This window comes from Acanthochromis polyacanthus, chromosome 7, assembly GCF_021347895.1.
Source record: "Acanthochromis polyacanthus isolate Apoly-LR-REF ecotype Palm Island chromosome 7, KAUST_Apoly_ChrSc, whole genome shotgun sequence".
Taxonomy (NCBI): Eukaryota; Metazoa; Chordata; class Actinopteri; family Pomacentridae; genus Acanthochromis; species Acanthochromis polyacanthus.
The window spans coordinates 34,100,317-34,117,607 of NC_067119.1; the positions used below are offsets into that span (position 1 = coordinate 34,100,317).

General features: G+C 40.6%; 1 protein-coding gene across 7 annotated transcripts in view; it reads left to right on the forward strand.

The window, feature by feature from the left end:
* LOC110968940 (PH and SEC7 domain-containing protein 1-like) overlaps positions 1–17,291 on the forward strand; it is a 172,596-nt gene that overhangs the window by 21,525 nt on the left and 133,780 nt on the right. For 3 of the 7 annotated variants that reach the window (XM_051950645.1, XM_051950644.1, XM_051950643.1), the window contains exon 2: positions 11,849–14,402. The exons of the other annotated variants lie outside the window; for them this stretch is intronic. In XM_051950645.1, the coding sequence (XP_051806605.1) occupies positions 12,021–14,402 (2,382 nt within the window). In that variant the 5' untranslated portion in view covers positions 11,849–12,020. The remainder of the gene's footprint in view (positions 1–11,848; positions 14,403–17,291) is intronic. 7 annotated transcript variants of the gene reach the window in all.

Here is a 17,291-nt window from a genome sequence, read left to right on the forward strand (position 1 = left end):
TATGGTGCATTTCCTTGCCAAAGTATACAGCCTTTCCATGGTGTGTTCAGTACTTTTTTCCTGTGTTATTGTACTTACTTCCACATAATCATTATTCATGGACTTGAATGTCATGATTTATTTTCATGTGTGGAGTATTTGAGTTAATATCAATGTCTGGTAGAACTTTTGTTTGAATTGCATCTTTGGAAATAAATGTGATGAGAAAAAAGTTGACACGTTCAATACTTATTTTCCCCACTGTAATTGCAGCTTTACTCATTAACAATAAGTGATGGATCTACCTCTTTAATCTGATCTAAAATAGGTTGCCAGATACAATAAAATGTGTTAGCACAACCTCTTATGGAATATCTTATTTTTTCCAGAGTTAAATGATGCAAGAGGTCAATGAACCATTGGTTGAAAGATGGAGGGTATTTCTCTTTCCATTTAAGCAGTATGAGCCTTCGAGCAATAAGTGTAGCAAAGGCAATCACGTCTTTATACTTTTTGTCCCGATTAGCGAATTGTGGTACAGTGCCAAAAATTGGAGTTGTGGCCTCTGGTTCAATATTGATCCTAAATGTATCAGAGAAAAATCTGAATATAGACTGCCAAAATGGTGTCAATTTTGAACAATTCCAGAACATATGAGATAGTGTTGCTTTCTCAATTTCACATCGATCACAGATTGGATCCAAGTCTGGTTTAAATTTTGCCAGTTTTGCTTATGACCAGTGCAGTCTATGGACAACTTTGAATTGGATTACTCTAGGTCTTAAGCAGATTGAAGATGAATATATATATTTTTTATTACAGATTGCCATTCTTCCTCAGATATTACAGTTCCAAGTTCCTCCTCCCACTTTCCTCTAACGTGAGTCAGAGACTTCATTTTGAAGGAGTTAATCGCATAAATTTTTACCAATTATTCATTTTGAATGTATACTGACAGTCAATATAAACTTTGAGATAGAAATGTACGCAGAATTCTACTTGTAGGGGGGTTGTAATTATTCATTGTGGATTTACTGATGATCTAGTGCCATGGTAGTTGAGATAATGATGAGTTGTCATTTTGTCATGATTCATTGCACATGGGTTGGTCACTTTGCAAAAGTGAACCAAATACACACCAAGCAATACGCAGTGAGTATCTGCACAATTTGAGAATGGGTTTTGAAGGCCTATATAAAGGCCCAAAAAGGCCACCATTGTTAGTCCAGTGAACAGCATCATGCCGCGTCTATCGCATGAACAACGTTTCCCGGCACTGGGTATGGTGGAGGCTGGTTTGAGCTACAGTGATGTAGCCAGGCGTATGTGTTGTTCCCAACCCACCATCAGAAGCCTGGTCCAAAGCATGCGCCGACGGATTGCTGCCTGCATCGAAGCAAATGGAGGCCATACTCGGTATTGACTGTTGTGACTTTGTGTTTGGCAGGTGTCGTTTTCTTTTGTGAAATTCTTTATTTTGAAATCATTCTTGAAACTTTAGATTTTTGTTTCTGTATGCCAATATGCTAAACAAATGATTCAATGAAGAAAATCCAGTTTTGGGCTTCAAAATAAAGATTTTGTTCAAAAATATGGTCTCAAAGTTTTTAATGACTGTCAGTGTACATTCAAGTCCAGGATGGTTTCAAGGAGTCAGGTGGTTGTGCAGGAAAGTGGTTGAACAAGGTTGACACAAAACTGCGTAGCTAAAGATACCTGAAGAAATGAGAATCAGGAATTTGAAAGTTCATTTTCAGTTGTTGAAACGAAGCAAACAGTCTTTCAACAAACATGTCTTTCAGTGATTTAAGTCCATGTGCTGTCCAAACTGTAAAGGAATCATCAGTAAGCGAAGGAACAAACATGTTTTTTTTACAATAGGAGTGTGACTGGACATATCATTTAGACCAAAACTTCTGAATTGTGCCCAAATTTTAAATGAATGCTTAACAACTGGGTTTGTGGAAAATTTGCATAATGGTTGAGAATATAGTAAGGAGTGTAGAGAGGCAAAACTGCATGATATATTTTCAAGTTGAAGCCATTTAGAGCTACTAATATGTGATGCATGAGGCCAATAGAGCATTGCACGGGTGTTGGATGCCCAATAATAATATTGGAAATTGGGAAGTGAGAATCCTCCATGTTCTCTATGTTGTTGCAAAATATTTTTAGAGATACAGTGAACCCTTGCTATAATGCGGTTCACCTTTCGCGGCTTCGCTGTTTCACGGATTTTTTTAGTGCAGTTTTTTTATGCTATTTTTAACAGTGCATTGTGTTCTGCATCCTGAATGGCTAAGGGACTGACCAACATGAACAGTCTCTGCGCCTCGTCTCCTCTGCCATACAGGCCAGCGCTTCCTGCTGTGGAGCGCTGGATCATTTCTCTCCTTGGTCTCCATGTAGTAAGACACCCTGAAAGACGGAGCTGACGGAGCAGCCTTATTCTTTGCCCCCGCCGTCAACCAGACAGTGGACGTGGTCCCCAGCCGTCTCTGGCCACCCCAGCCGTGCTCCCCAGGAGTAGAGCGCTGGCGCGAGCCTTCCCCACCCCCGACTGCTCCAGTTGATTCAGCTGGGCCCGCTCTCTGAGGAGGCCGCGGCGTTTACCTGGCTGCAGCTGCAGCGCTCCCCCAGGGCAGTATTGTATAATAAGTGCAAAAAATAAAGCTGACTACTTCACGGATTTCGCTTATCGCGGGTTCTTTTTGGAACGTAACCCCCGCGATAAACGAGGGTATACTGTACGTGCAGTTTTCCCATTCCATATAAAAGAGGATAACAATTTATCTAAGAGGATGAAAAATGTTTTTGTCCAAAATATAGGTACAGCCTGAAATAGATATAAGAACTTGGGTAACACATTAATTTTAATAATATATATTCGGCCTCCTAGTGATAATGGTAATGTACTCCAACGTTCAAAGTCCAGTTTTAAAGAGTCTAATAGTGGGAGAAAATTTGTTTTGTACATATGTCTATACATTTTTGTTATCCATACCCCTAGGTATTTAAAGTTATTTTTACTTATGTAGGATTAATTGCTTATTAAAGTTAATTTATGCACTCGTTTTATTAATAGGGGCACCATCTCGCATTATGATTGCGAGGAAATTAATTAACATTAATTAAAAATTGATTGATTTAAATTTGGATCAGTTGGTCAGTCTAATATCTGAATGTCGAGAATCCTCGAAAAAGTGACCCGTCAGACACACAAACGCAAAAAGACTAATTTTGGTCTAAATGGAGGACATTTATTGGCTAATCTAATAACAACACAGTGATTGATACAGTGACAAATATAATGTATACATGCATGAGTGAATAAAGGCTTTGTGTGTGTGTGTATGTAAGGGGATGGGTGTATGTATGTGTGTGTGAATGTTTTAAATCTGCCTTGAATCTGAGATTATGGTACTGAGTAATCAGACCGCTGAGAGATGATGAGGTGATTAATAATTTGGAATATGAACGACTGGTAAGTGGCTAAACGGAATTATTAATATTAGACCAAGTTATTGTTATTCACATCAACCAGTAGTTCAGATCACACGTCAGCTGGTCTTACTTGGTTGAAGAGGAGTCACCAAAAAGCTCAGGGCCTTTATGAGTATTGTGTCATCAGCATAAAGGGACACTTTATGTGCAGTAACACCTCTTCGTATACCCTTCACCGTAGGATCACTACGTATTGCTGCCACTAAGGGCTCTATAACCTGCGAGAATAATAGGGGGGATAGGGGGCACCCTTGTCGTGTTCTACATTCTAATTTAAAGAAATGTGAAAGATTATTATTTGTATGAACTGCAGCAACAGGAGAAGAGTACATCATACAAATCCATGATATAAACGTCACAGCAAAGCCAAATCTTTTAAGGATATAAAAAAGGTAATCCCACTCCACCTGATCAAAAGCTTTCTCTGCATCGAGTGAGAGAACTACTTCTGGTGTGTCGGGTGGGGTGGGACTGTGAATATTATTTAAAAGCCTCCGAATATTATAGAATGAATACCGATTCCTAATAAACCCAGTTTGATCATCAGATACAACTGAAGGCACAGCTATTTCTAAGTGACGTGCTAACATTTTGGCAAGAATTTTACTATCCACATTTAACAATGAGATTGGCCTATATGAACTACATTCTAAATTACTTTTTCCTTTGTTATGAATTAGAGATATAACAGCTTACCTGTTTCTGGAAGTATGCCAGATACCGAGGACTCCTCATATACAGAAAGCAAAATAGGGGACAACTCTTTTGAGAATATTTTAAAAAACTCGCTCAGAAAGCCATCTGGCCCGGGAGCTTTCCCGCTCTGCATAGACGCAGTAGCGGTCAGAGGTTCTTTAGAGAAGGGCCTCTCCAAGTCTTGAGCAGATTGATCACTAATAGTGGGGAGACTAACCCAGATAGCAAACTATGGGTGAATCTATGTTGAGACCTAACGTCGAAATTATAGAGAAAGCGCAAGGTTGATAAAATGTTGAGTCAGCGTTTGCTTTTCAACCATAAATCACACTTTACCCAGATAGCAAAAGATGTTAAATCAATGTTGAATTAGGGTTAAGAAGGTTGAATTGTGGTTACGGTTGAAGACTGATGGTTGGATCAACGTTGATTCAACAACATTTTGTCAACATTGAAGTTTGTGTTTAAAAGATACCATTGAATCTACATTGTATTTTGGTTTAATTAAAATGTTTGACAGGTCAATGTTTAATGTTGAATCTATGTTTGCAAACATGTAATCTATGTAAGCAAATGTTGACTCAACATTTTATCAACCTTGCGCTTTCTGTATAATTTCGACGTTAGGTTTCAACATAGATTCAACATTGATTCACCCATATTTTGCTATCTGGGTAAGCCTACTAAAAAAGGAAAAAAATGTGATTAATTTCCACAGGACTCTGAAATGTATAATTGTGAGTAGTATTCACTAAACCGGTGATTAATGTCTAAAGGTTCGGTAAGTTTCACCCCATGCATATTGTTAATAGCAAGAAGAGTCTGGTCAACTTGCTGTTGTCTCAATTGATGAGCCAATATTTTTCCAATTTTTTTTGCCATGTTCGTACATTTTGTGTCTAGATTTATTTAAAAGATTTTCATTTTGTTTTGTAGTTATCAGATTAAGTTCAGTCTGAAGAGCTAGACGTTCTTTAAATAGTTCTGATGAAAAAGAGTGAGCCAAAGTTTCATCAAGTTGCAAAATATCGCTTTCAATCTTTCTGAGGCGTTCTTGTTGAAATTTCTTTACTTTAACACTAGAGGATATAATTTGGCCTCTAAGATAGGCTTTTAGCGATTCCCAAATCAGACCAGAGGCTATACCTGGAGTTTTATTGCACACCAAGTATTCATCTATTTCTTTTGAGATAAATTTGACAAATTCAGCATCAGAAAGCAAAAGTGTATTAAATCTCCATGGCCAATAATTACGGCTCAAAGTTGGCACATTCAAAGTCATCAACACTGGTGCGTGGTCTGATATGACTATTGCTTGATATTCACAATTGTTAACTAATGGAAGAAGTGTATTATCAAGAAACAAGAAGTCTATTCGAGAAAATGTCTCATGCACAGGTAAATAAAAGGAGTAACTTCTACAACCAGGATTTCGAATTCTGCAGACATCATTCATTCCATATGTTTTGAGAAGCTGGCTAATCACTTTTGTTGATCGGGTTGGCTGCATGGTCCTAGGTGAACTGCGGTTCAGTGATGGGACAAGCACACGTGATGGTGATAGCACACAATCAATATCACCTCCCAAAATGAGATGGTGCGTGTCTATATTTGGTAGTCGTGAGAAGGGTCCAGTGAAAAACGTGCTGTCATCCCAGTTAGGTGCATATATGTTTGCCAAGACAACTGGAGTGTTATTTAACCACCCCACTACTATAACATAGCGCCCAGCTGGATCAGCTTCAACTTTCAATGCACTAAAGGAGACTGTTTTTAATTAAAATGGCCGTTCCTCTAGATTTAGAATGAAAGTTTGAATGGAAGAATTGTCCCATTCAACCCCCTCTGAGTTTTGGGTGATCAAATGTGGTTAAGTGGGTTTCTCGGAGAAACACTATCTCTGCATTCAGCTGCTTTAGATGGGTAAACACCTTCCTACGTTTTACTGGATGGTTTAGAGACTTAGCATTCCAGCATACAAAATTCACCTGGCACACATAACCCGGAGTATTCAATTGACTAACCATGAGTTTTGAAATGTAATACGACTGGCAAAATTGTGTTTAGTTGATTCAAAAAATACAGAAGGAAATTCCATCACCAACATAAAATATGCATAAAATTGTTTTGGTGCAACAAGTACCCAATCCCAAAAGTCACCAACAAGAACATGGTGATTAAACACCCCTTTACAACAAAATCCACACATTACGTGCTTGTACGAACTCTAGCTGGGCAGGTAGCTCCAAATAGAACTTAAATATGGATGTCTTTTTGTTACAATGCTCTGTACACACACACACACACACACACACACATATATATATTATATATATTAGGGTGCATCGTTTGACCCATAAAATTTTTAAACTTGTCCGATTGTCCTGTACCATGTATCATTTTGTTCCTTTTGAAAAACTATACATCTGAGTGAAATTTGGGTTAGATAGGACGTTTGCTATGTGGGCATTAGGAGGCTTGAAAATGTCAATATTTGTGTTAATGGAGGGTTTAATGCGCAAAAACTGCTGCGCATTAAGTGCATTAATTACAACTAAAGATATAACAACTGAGAGTTAACTTGAAGCCAGACATATTTATCTAATCAAAAAATACATTTAAAATGATAAAACCAAAATGACAATGTACTTGGTTTTAGGATGACACTCAATTTGCTGTTTTTTTACATTTAGTGCTTGCTTAGTGCTTATTTGCGCAACTTTGGATTTTCTTTTCTGTTTTGATCTAATAAGTCCTGGTAGAATTTTTCAGATCTGGCAGCTTGCAGGAAGTGCCTTGACTTGCTGTCTCCTCGTCGTCCTCACTGCCAGCATCTATGGGTGCTAGACTGCTAACCTTCTGTGATGCCTTTTCTTCATAGGTCTTTGCTTTCTTTCTCTGGCTCTCAGCAGCTTCCTCCCTAGCCATTTTTCGTTTTATCTTCTGAGCAGAGACTGTATCCACAGGTCCAAAGTGTGATTTTCGGTGTGTCATCATAGATTGGGAAAAGATTTGTCCTCTTCATTTTTCATAATTGACAAAGCATCTGGACACCAAAGTGGCATTGTTTTTGCTAGGTCTTCCTGGGAATCCTTCAGTCATTTCTGAGAAGTGTCTGATTGGCGTTGTTTTACTGGTATCCTCCTAAGCTTTAGATTATTTTCATACAATCGCACAATCTTCTGGCCTGCTTTGTTATCACTGATCATAGGGATGTTTGCTTTTTCATAGAAGACGACTATCTGTTTCACCACTTCTTTTGCAGCCTCATACTTGGTCTTGTTTTCTGAGCTACCAGATTCAAGATGGTAGCAAAGACATCTCAGAACTTGCATGCCAGTCGGCAGTCGACCACCCTTGATAACAGCATCATCCTCTGTTACTTTAGGCCCTAGTCCGAAGATCTCCGTTTGGTTTCTTGTTTCCATTTTGCCAAGCAAGCTGCAACAAAAGTTATAAGCTACACTTTAGTGAAGTAGTAAATGATGGTTGCAAGGATCTGTCATAAACAGTTTCTTGACTGTTACATTGACTGAAATAGCCAGCATTAAGACTACCTAAAGCAAAAAAAGTTAGTGTCAGCTTGCAGCAAATCATGAACACTGGTAAGGGAAATACATGCTTATTTGAAGCTACTTGGCTCAAACTATAGCTATGATCTAAAGCTTTGTTCACAGTGCAATCTAAAGAACAAAAAGTATTTAACTTACTTCTTAGGATGATGCCAAAACTAAGTTTTTTTCAAGTGCAAATGGAGAAAAAAATCATGGAAATTTACCAACAAAGTAGAAACATAGATATTGGATAATAAAATGTGGCTGTGTTTTTTGACTTCACTGAGCAAAATTATGGTCTTTATGAGTGCATTATGATCAATCAAGGGTTCAACAGTATGCGCAAAAAAATGCAAAATAAATGCGAAACTAGTGTAAAATTGGTATTTTCGGGCTCGGCAATGCTCACATGGGAATTGTCACAGAAAATTAAAACTTTTCCATGTTAAATAGTTTATCAAAAGGAACATTTTGGTGACTGGTATGAGTTAAGATTCTGACATAGGGGCAAACGATGCACCCTAATATATATACACACGTGGACAAAATTGTTGGTACCCCTCAGTTAAAGAAGGAAAAACCCACAATTCTCACTGAAATCACTTGAAACTCACAAAAGTAACAATAAATAAAAATTTATTGAAAATTAAATAATCAAAATCAGCCATCACTTTTGAATTGTTGATTAACATAATTATTAAAAAAAACAAACTAATGAAATAGGGCTGGACAAAAATGATGGTACCCATAACTTAATATTTTGTTGCACAACCTTTTGAGGCAATCACTGCAATTAAACGATTTCTGTATTTGTCAATGAGCGTTCTGCAGCTGTCAACAGGTATTTTGGCCCACTCCTCATGAGCAAACAGCTCCAGTTGTCTCAGGTTTGATGGGTGTCTTCTCCAAATGGCATGTTTCAGCTCCTTCCACATATGTTCAATGGGATTCAGATCTGGGCTCATAGAAGGCCACTTTAGAATAGTCCAACGCTTTTCTCTCAGCCATTCTTGGGTGTTTTTGGCTGTGTGTTTTGGATGGTTGTCCTGTTGGAAGACCCATGACCTGCGACTGAGACCAAGCTTTCTGACACTAGGCAGCACATTTCTCTCCAGAATGCCTTGATAGTCTTCAGATTTCATCGTACCTTGCACACTTTCAAGACACCCTGTGCCAGATGCAGCAAAGCAGCCCCAAAACATTACTGAGCCTCCTCCATGTTTCACCGTAGGGACAGTGTTCTTTTCTTCGTATGCTTGGTTTTTGAGTCTATGAACATAGAGTTGATGTGCCTTACCAAAAAGCTCCAGTTTGGTCTCATCTGTCCAAAGGACATTCTCCCAGAAGCTTTGTGGCTTGTCAACATGCATTTTTGCAAATTCCAGTCTGGCTTTTTATGAGTTTTTTTCAGCAGTGGTGTCCTCCTTGGTCGTCTCCCATGAAGTCCACTTTGGCTCAAACGACGACGAATGGTGCGATCTGACACTGATGTACCTTGGCCTTGGAGTTCACCTTTAATTTCTTTGGAGGTTGCTCTGGGCTCTTTGGATACAATTCCGACGATCCGTCTCTTCAATTTGTCATCAATTTTCCTCTTGCGGCCACGTCCAGGGAGGTTGGCTACTGTCCCGTGGGTCTTGAACTTCTGAATAATATGAGCCACTGTTGTCACAGGAACTTCAAGCTGTTTAGAGATGGTCTTATAGCCTTTACCTTTAAGATGTTTGTCTATAATTTTTTTTCGGATGTCCTGGGACAATTCTCTCCTTCGCTTTCTGTTGTCCATGTTCAGTGTGGTACACACCTTTTCACCAAACAGCAGGGTGACTACTTGTCTCCCTTTAAATAGGCAGACTGACTGATTATGAGTTTGGAAACACCTGTGATGTCAATTAAATGACACACCTGAGTTAATCATGTCACTCTGGTCAAATAGTTTTCAATCTTTTATAGAGGTACCATCATTTTTGTCCAGGCCTGTTTCATTAGTTTGTTTTTTTAAATAATTATGTTAATCAACAATTCAAAAGTAATGGCTGTTTTTGATTATTTAATTTTCAATAAATTTTTATTTATTGTTACTTTTGTGAGTTTCAAGTGATTTCAGTGAGAATTGTGGGTTTTTCCTTCTTTAACTGAGGGGCACCAACAATTTTGTCCACGTGTGTATATATATATATATATATATATACACACACACACATACACCTATGTATATATATACACATACATGCACATTCATAGACATAATAAAAAAATAATGGCGTTAATTATCTATTTTGGTGAGTGAAGCAGAGAAGACAGCTATGTGATCCCACAAAAAAAAAGGAAATTGAAAGTGTCCGGTCAATAGAAGCTATCAGACCAGTGAACATCCCTTCAGAGTATCCCACTCTATCACAGAAAGAAGAAAGGCCATTATAAAGTAAAATATCAATGCCCCAGTGCCATAAGCTTTTATTAAGGTAAGGCATAACATTAATTATATTTATTAATGTTATAGGGACTGCAGATGGAAACTAGCTAATAAGCTATAATCTGGTGCAGCACATCTCTGACTCATGTGAGCTTAATGTTTCTGTACATTGTCCCTTAAATAAAGACTAAACTAAACTAAGCTTAATTCAATATGCAAACATTCTGCAACAATACTGCATGTAGACACTAACCAATTCGAAATGACAAATATGCAAAATAGAACGGGGCAATTTTACCGTTAATTATTGTCTCTCCTCACATATTTTCCTCTACATATGTTGTGGCCTCCACTGGGTCCTCGAAGATCTTTTCCTTGCCATTGAGGATGATCCGCAGCCGAGCCAGATAGAAGAGCCCGTAGCGTACTCCCTCTCGTCACCGAATGTCTGACATCATTAAGGTAGTCGGGGAAGATAAAAATGGTTGCTCCGTTGTAGTGAAGTGGGCCAGTAGCTTCCCGTGCGCGACGGAGGACATCGACACTATCTTGGTAGTAGTGCAATTTGGCTATGATCGCTCTGGGCTTGCAATCCGCTCTTTTTCCCTGTAGAGTGCGATGGGATCTGTCAACAAGCACGTCCTTGTCCATCTTTAGTACTTCTCGGAGTAGTCTGGACACAGCGGCAGGTGTGCATGGGGGTCCTTCAGCTACATTCAATATGCGAATATTTGATCTCCGCATGTGCCCCTCCATGGCCACATTTTTCTCCTGCAAACTCTCCACGGTTTTCTCCAGTTTCCGAACCTTTGTTTGCAGTGCCGTAATATCATCCGAGTGGACAGAAAGCACCCGCTCCACATCCGACACTGTAGTTTTGACTGTATCCAAATCTGAGCGAAGAGCTACTGTATTGTTAGCTATCTCTAGCTTAACTGATTGTAACTCCGATTTAACCCCTTCCATCTCATTTGTAATCACCTTTCTCACTTCCCTTTGAAAGAGCTCAGTCATTTCAGTTTTAATAGATGCCAGCAGCTCGATTTTCAGATCCTCCAGATTAGTTTGCTCATTGTGGTCGGACATCGTGCTAGCTAAGCTGTCCGAGGGGCTCTGCAGGGTTCCCAGGTCCGGATGCAATGCTAGCAGTATTGCTAACGTCAGCAGTGTCGGAGCTTGTCTCGTTTACAGCGGTCTTGCCCGTGTACTTATACTTGTGCAGTTTGCTTGCCATTTTTTGAAGAGAAAATCGTCTCATATGATATTATGCTGTCTTAGATGAGTCTGTAGTGTTTCACTCTCAGTTAAATCGTCAAATAAAAAGACTTTAATGCATTTTCTATATGAAGCCGACCGAATATGCGACCTACTCCATTACCTACTCACTTGCGTCCTCCTCCATTTTAGTTAAATAACTACTTTCTGTTTAATGTTAAGAGCAGTTTCAGCCTTTTTTATTTTGTGTGTCACGCTTGCACTAAACCATACAATGCGTGCCTGTATATTTGAATGTGTGGGAATAGAGGAAACCCTCTGGTGCCTGGATCTAGTTAAGAAGATGTAAATCAGCTTTATGATCGTCTGCTTTTTGGAAGGCGGGTTGTTTTTGAGCAAAGTGTTGAGACATTTTGAAGAAATTTAAGTTGAAAACACAGAATTAACTGTGTAATATTAACTTTGTCTTCTCTTCCTGTTACAGGTTAAAGAGATGATGTACAGATAGAAGATGGACCTGGTTTTCCAGTTCTGCCTCTGACAGTCACCAAAGACTTTTGATTAGCCCTCTACTGGATACTTGGCGGTCGATTGATCTTTGGCACAAATAGTCCCCAGAAACAGAAATATCAGAAGCTTTAAGTGAAGGGGTAGACATGTCTCAGGCAGGAAAAGTCCTCCACCTGTACGTTGAAGTGAGATCTGTTGCTGAGGAGGATGGAAAGTTGCCTGGACGAGGGGATGATGGGACCAGACACCTAATGCTTCAGTGCCCAGACATCCTGCCTCACTCTCAGAGGAGCTCCGCCCTCACCAGCCCTAGCCATAGTCCGGATCTGTCCCCATTCATCCAGCATCACGTTGGGGGAGGGAACCACAGCTTAAACACTTCAAAGTCCTCCACCAGGCACTCAGTCAGCTTCCAACTTCAAAACCCTGATGCGACAGGGTCTCCAACTCAGTTCCAAAGGCAGGACCTGTTACATGACAATTTTGGGCAGTTACTTGAGGTCCTTGCCCCTGGAGCAACCAATCCAGGTCATCATGGCTCACTTAGACGCACCTGTTCCTCTGACAGGGATCCATACCAGGGGAGGATGCCAATCTTTCCATCATCCGCATCCTCTGGGAGGCTTACTGTACCCTCCACACCCACTAGCAATCGCAGGTCATTTGATACCCCAGGAGTGGCGGGTGATGAGGGAAAGACCTCTGTAGTGTCCTTTGGCTACATAGAAAAGGCTAATGTTAATAGCATGGCTGGCCACCGTCCCTCTGTGTGTCAAAATAAGCCCCAGCAGCAGCAGCAGCTGCTTGCTCAGCTACACAAGAGGCTGAGTGATCCAGTGTGTTGCAATGGTCAGCAATTACAGGATGACCCTTTCTCCAGTCACCACCATCTGTCTCGGAATCAGTCCCCATGGGGCTCGCCTTACCTACAGAGGACCACCTTGGATGCAGTAGCCAGAGATGCCACCCATTGGGCCTTAGAGGAGTTTGGATCCCCAGATCTCCGGTGCAGGCTTGCAGGCCACAGTCCAATGAATTGCAGTCCAACCCTGCCACGGAACTATCAGTCTCCTCGCTGCCGGTCTTGGGGTGGGTCACCTGTCTTGGCCCACAACACCCTCACCCTGCCATCCAAGACCCAGTTTCTGGAGTTAGACAGGGGAGTTTGCGGTGGTTCAGTGAATGGATTACCCCGAAGTCCTGCCTTTGACCACCTGTGTGCCCATAGTGGCTACTCATCCTCCTCAGTGGCTCCACCATCAGCACTTTGTTCCCATTGTCCGGCCCAGAGCCAGCAGAGGCCATGGATCAGGGATGAGAGCCCCAGGTTGTCAAGCAAATTTCATCCACCTTTACCTGCAGGGAAACCCACAGACATCCAGCATGAAGTTCCAACTAGCATGTTCCACACCAGCAACCCTTTTAGGACTGGCTACCAAGATGGGAACTCCAATGTTAATAATAGCTATAATATCAGTGATAATACCACGGACAGTAAACACTACAGTTCTAATGATAATTTTAACACTCATTACAAGCCATCACACTGCAGTAGCAGAGCCAGTGATGCAATCAGCCCTACCGTTGGCAGGAGCAGTATCTCCCCATCCTCAAATATTGATTTGTCTTGTAAGCTAGCTATGGAAGCGTCCAAATTGTCCAGCATTTTTGCAGAGAGGTGGATTCCCTCTCCAGCTCCTTCTCATGCTGAATCACTGAGGTCCAATAATCCAAAGACTGAAACACCATTCCTGAGAGAATCACAGCCGTATGCTACTCCTCATAAGCGAAGCTCCCCTGAATCTTTGAAGGTGGACCACCAGAACCACGGCTGGAAAACAGACAAACTGACACCTCAAACTAAACCAGGACGAATCTCTCCTCTCTTATCCCACAAAAGTGTCTCTTCACCAGCATCCCCAGCCTTGCCAGCAAGGTTGCACCGTGCAGCTGCGTCTCAGTCACCAGTACTGGACCCACGACATCAACAGAGCCCATCACCCAGTAAGGATGTTTCGATTCTGCCCCGCTACCAGCTGCCACAGTACACTGGAGACCATAAATCACCTGCTGTGGAGCGGAGGCAGTATGAGTCCCTCTTTGATAGATCACTGAAAGATAGCCCTGAATCCCAGAGAACACTTCTCTCTAACCAGAGCAATGAAGCTTTGCCTGTGAGCTGGATGTCCAGGCAGCAGGAATGGATGGAAGCTGAACCAGGACAGAATGGTGTTGAACTTAGTGAGGAAAATTTCAGAAAGTCACTTTCCAGAATTTATGCTACTAGCAAAGATGATTATCACAAGAAGGATGGAGGAGACAATCGAGTTAAATTTTTGGGCATGTCTAAGGAACAGAGAGAGGAGGTTCGGGACCACAGCGGGACTGTTGGGACATCGTCTCAGAGCTCCAGTGGTGTGACGGGCAGCCTGGTAGACAGTTCCCAGCTAGACAGGAATGACAGTCTGTCCCCTGAAACCTCAAGCCAGTCCAGCCATGATACAGCAGACGGAGGCTCTGGGATGCAGGTTGGCTGATGAGGGTGATGAGGGTTCTGTTGTATTTGAGGAAGTCATTAAATAGATTATTCATACTTGTGTTTGTTTTGAGTCTGTGTGAGCAGGATGAGAATGAGTCTCTGCAGAATCAAATGACAAACCATGCCACAATCCTGTGTCACATTTACCTTCATTATAATAAAACTACAATAGATAGCCCCACTCTTCACTTAGTTCTTCTTTCGCCAGTTTCTCTTCCTCAGTGTATTTTCTCATAAATTGTTTGTGGAGCACATCTTCTAATACCACTAAGCATCTGGTACTGATCTGGACACTGAAATGGGAACATCTTGTCATTTTAAGATAAAAAACAAACAGCTTATTTTGTTGGCACTTATAACTACAGATCTCATAAGGATTTAGTTACACTTTTATGGATTAGACTCTTGGGATATGTTAAGTGCTAACAAGTGTTTTTGTTAGAATGTAAGATCAATGAAAACTCAAAAACACCATGAATATGAGTATTAATGATTAAATGTGTACAAGGCATATTTGAACTTCTTAAAAGACTCCTAGACCCATCTCTGTGACCACTAGAACCTATTAAAGAATGTTCAGAACTTTCTAAGTGTTCTACAATCTATCCTGTGTTTACTACAACCCCTTCAGGAACACCCAATCACCAGAACTCTCTAAATTACTGCCAGAACATCTTCAGTTACTCCAAGACTTCTAAAACACCCCAAGGTATAGCCCTAGAACTTTTCAGTGAGCCTCCTATCTGATCTCTGACTTTTTTAAGAGCCTCTAAAGCAGGGGTCCCCAAACTTTTTCCTGTGAGGGCCGCAAAACTTTTCCCTTCTCTGGTGGGGGGCTGGAGTCAGTTTGTAACAGAAAAAGTGTGACGATCGCAGGGGTGCCTAAACGTAAACATTGTTTTCCAGAAAGCCACACATAACCAAATATTAATAACCCTTTCCGGATTATTAATATTTGCTAGTTGGAGCGGGGAGCCTGCCGCCTACAGAAAAAAATCCGAGAGGAAACATTGAATCCTTTTGTAGGTTCCAGTAGAATGTCATGTTCTATGCGTGTATTAGTCTCGATTGCGTGGTCAGACTGGAAAAAAAAATCATAATGTGTCTCTGGTGTTGTTCAGGGGGTCGGGCCAAATGTGGAGGCGGGCCGTATCCGGCCGGCGGGCCGTAGTTTGGGGACCACTGCTCTAAAGCCTTCTGAATGGCTGTCAGAACCCTTTAAAAGACACATAAAACCTTTGTTACCTGTTGAACCACTTATATAAATAAAAACTCCAGTTTAGCATCTTAGAGGGCCCCAAGAAAAAGAACCTGAAGGCATCCCAAAATACTGCTAGATACGGCTGTCTGACCATTAGAACCTATTGAAGAATTTCTAGAACTTTCTCATGAATTCCTGTAACCTACTCCATGTCCACTAAAAGCCTACCCTTAAATAAATACTTGATTACCAGTACCTTCCTTAGTACCACTAGAACCTCTTCTGTTACCATAACACTCCTAAGACATCCCATAGCAGCCGTAGAATCTTTCACTGAGTGTCCTAAAGGATGTCAATGACTTCTTTAGGAGTCCACATAAGACCCAGTGATCACATGATCTTCTTAATGGAGCTCTGGAACATCTGGTTATCACTGGAAGATTATAAATCTCCTGAAAGACCACTAGAATCTTCTCAGTGACCCTTAGAGCCATTTAAAAGGACGCATTGAACTCATAATATTGCTATTATTACCTTTACTACTATGGTCTAAGATGGGACTTAGGTCAGCATTAAACTTCTTCATGGGTGTGTAGAACCTGACCCCTGAAACATCTTAAATCTCCTAAACAATTGCAACATCCCCTTAAAAGACCAGCCAAATCCCCTCAGTGACCATTTAATTGACTCATAGAAGACCCTGAAGGTTCTTAAAGGATCTTTAGAACTTAACTGAACCCAGATCATCCTAAGTATTTCACAACATTTCAAGGATCCCATTAAAGGCTGATAGAACTTCCTCAGGGGTTTTAGAAGTGCCTTGACTTACCTTCAAACCTCTTCAGTGATGACTAAAACCTGTTAGGGATCCTGTTCTCATGGAACTTATTTAATGATTACTGACATCTTTCTTAATGAAACTAGAACTTGACTAGTAATTTCTAAATCATCTTAAAGGATTCCCACACCTTCTTTAATGATTACTATACATTAAAAATGGAACTAGAACCTACCTTTTCAAACTTCAGCCTCGTCTCTCACCCACTGCATGACACTGTGGGGTCTTTTTTTTACTGTGGGGTCTTTAAGCAGCTCCTTCAGCAGCAGACTGAGACATCCACCCTGCAAGAAGGAGCGCTATCATGGGTCCTTCATCCCAGCTGCTGTAAGACTTTATTGCATCAGCATCACCGACTGATGTTAACATAAACTGGACTCATATCATATCACCACAAACCATAAAATTTGCACAGACATTTTTCCACTGCTATATTTTGCACTTTTTAAACTTATTTTTTCAAGCCACTTTATATTGCATTGTCAGTACTGTACTACTTCATCCTCATTTCTCATCCCTGTACATATGTAAATAATATTTTTATTATTACTATGATTTTATTATTATTTTATTTCTATTACTACGTTTATTGCTACGTATGCTGCTGTAACAATGTGAATTCCCCCTGGTGTGGGGAGAAATAAAGGCCTTATTTGTCTCAAAGTACCCCAGGAACTTCTTTCAGGTTCTCTAAATATTGAAGGTTGTGTAAAGGGTGTAGGCTTTGTCATCAGTGTGCTGTTCTGGGTAACTACTATTGTAGTCTTTTTTTTTTTAGGTGCTTGTGTACAGTCATATTTAAGACTAAAAATATTTCGAATCATTTTACCACATTTCCT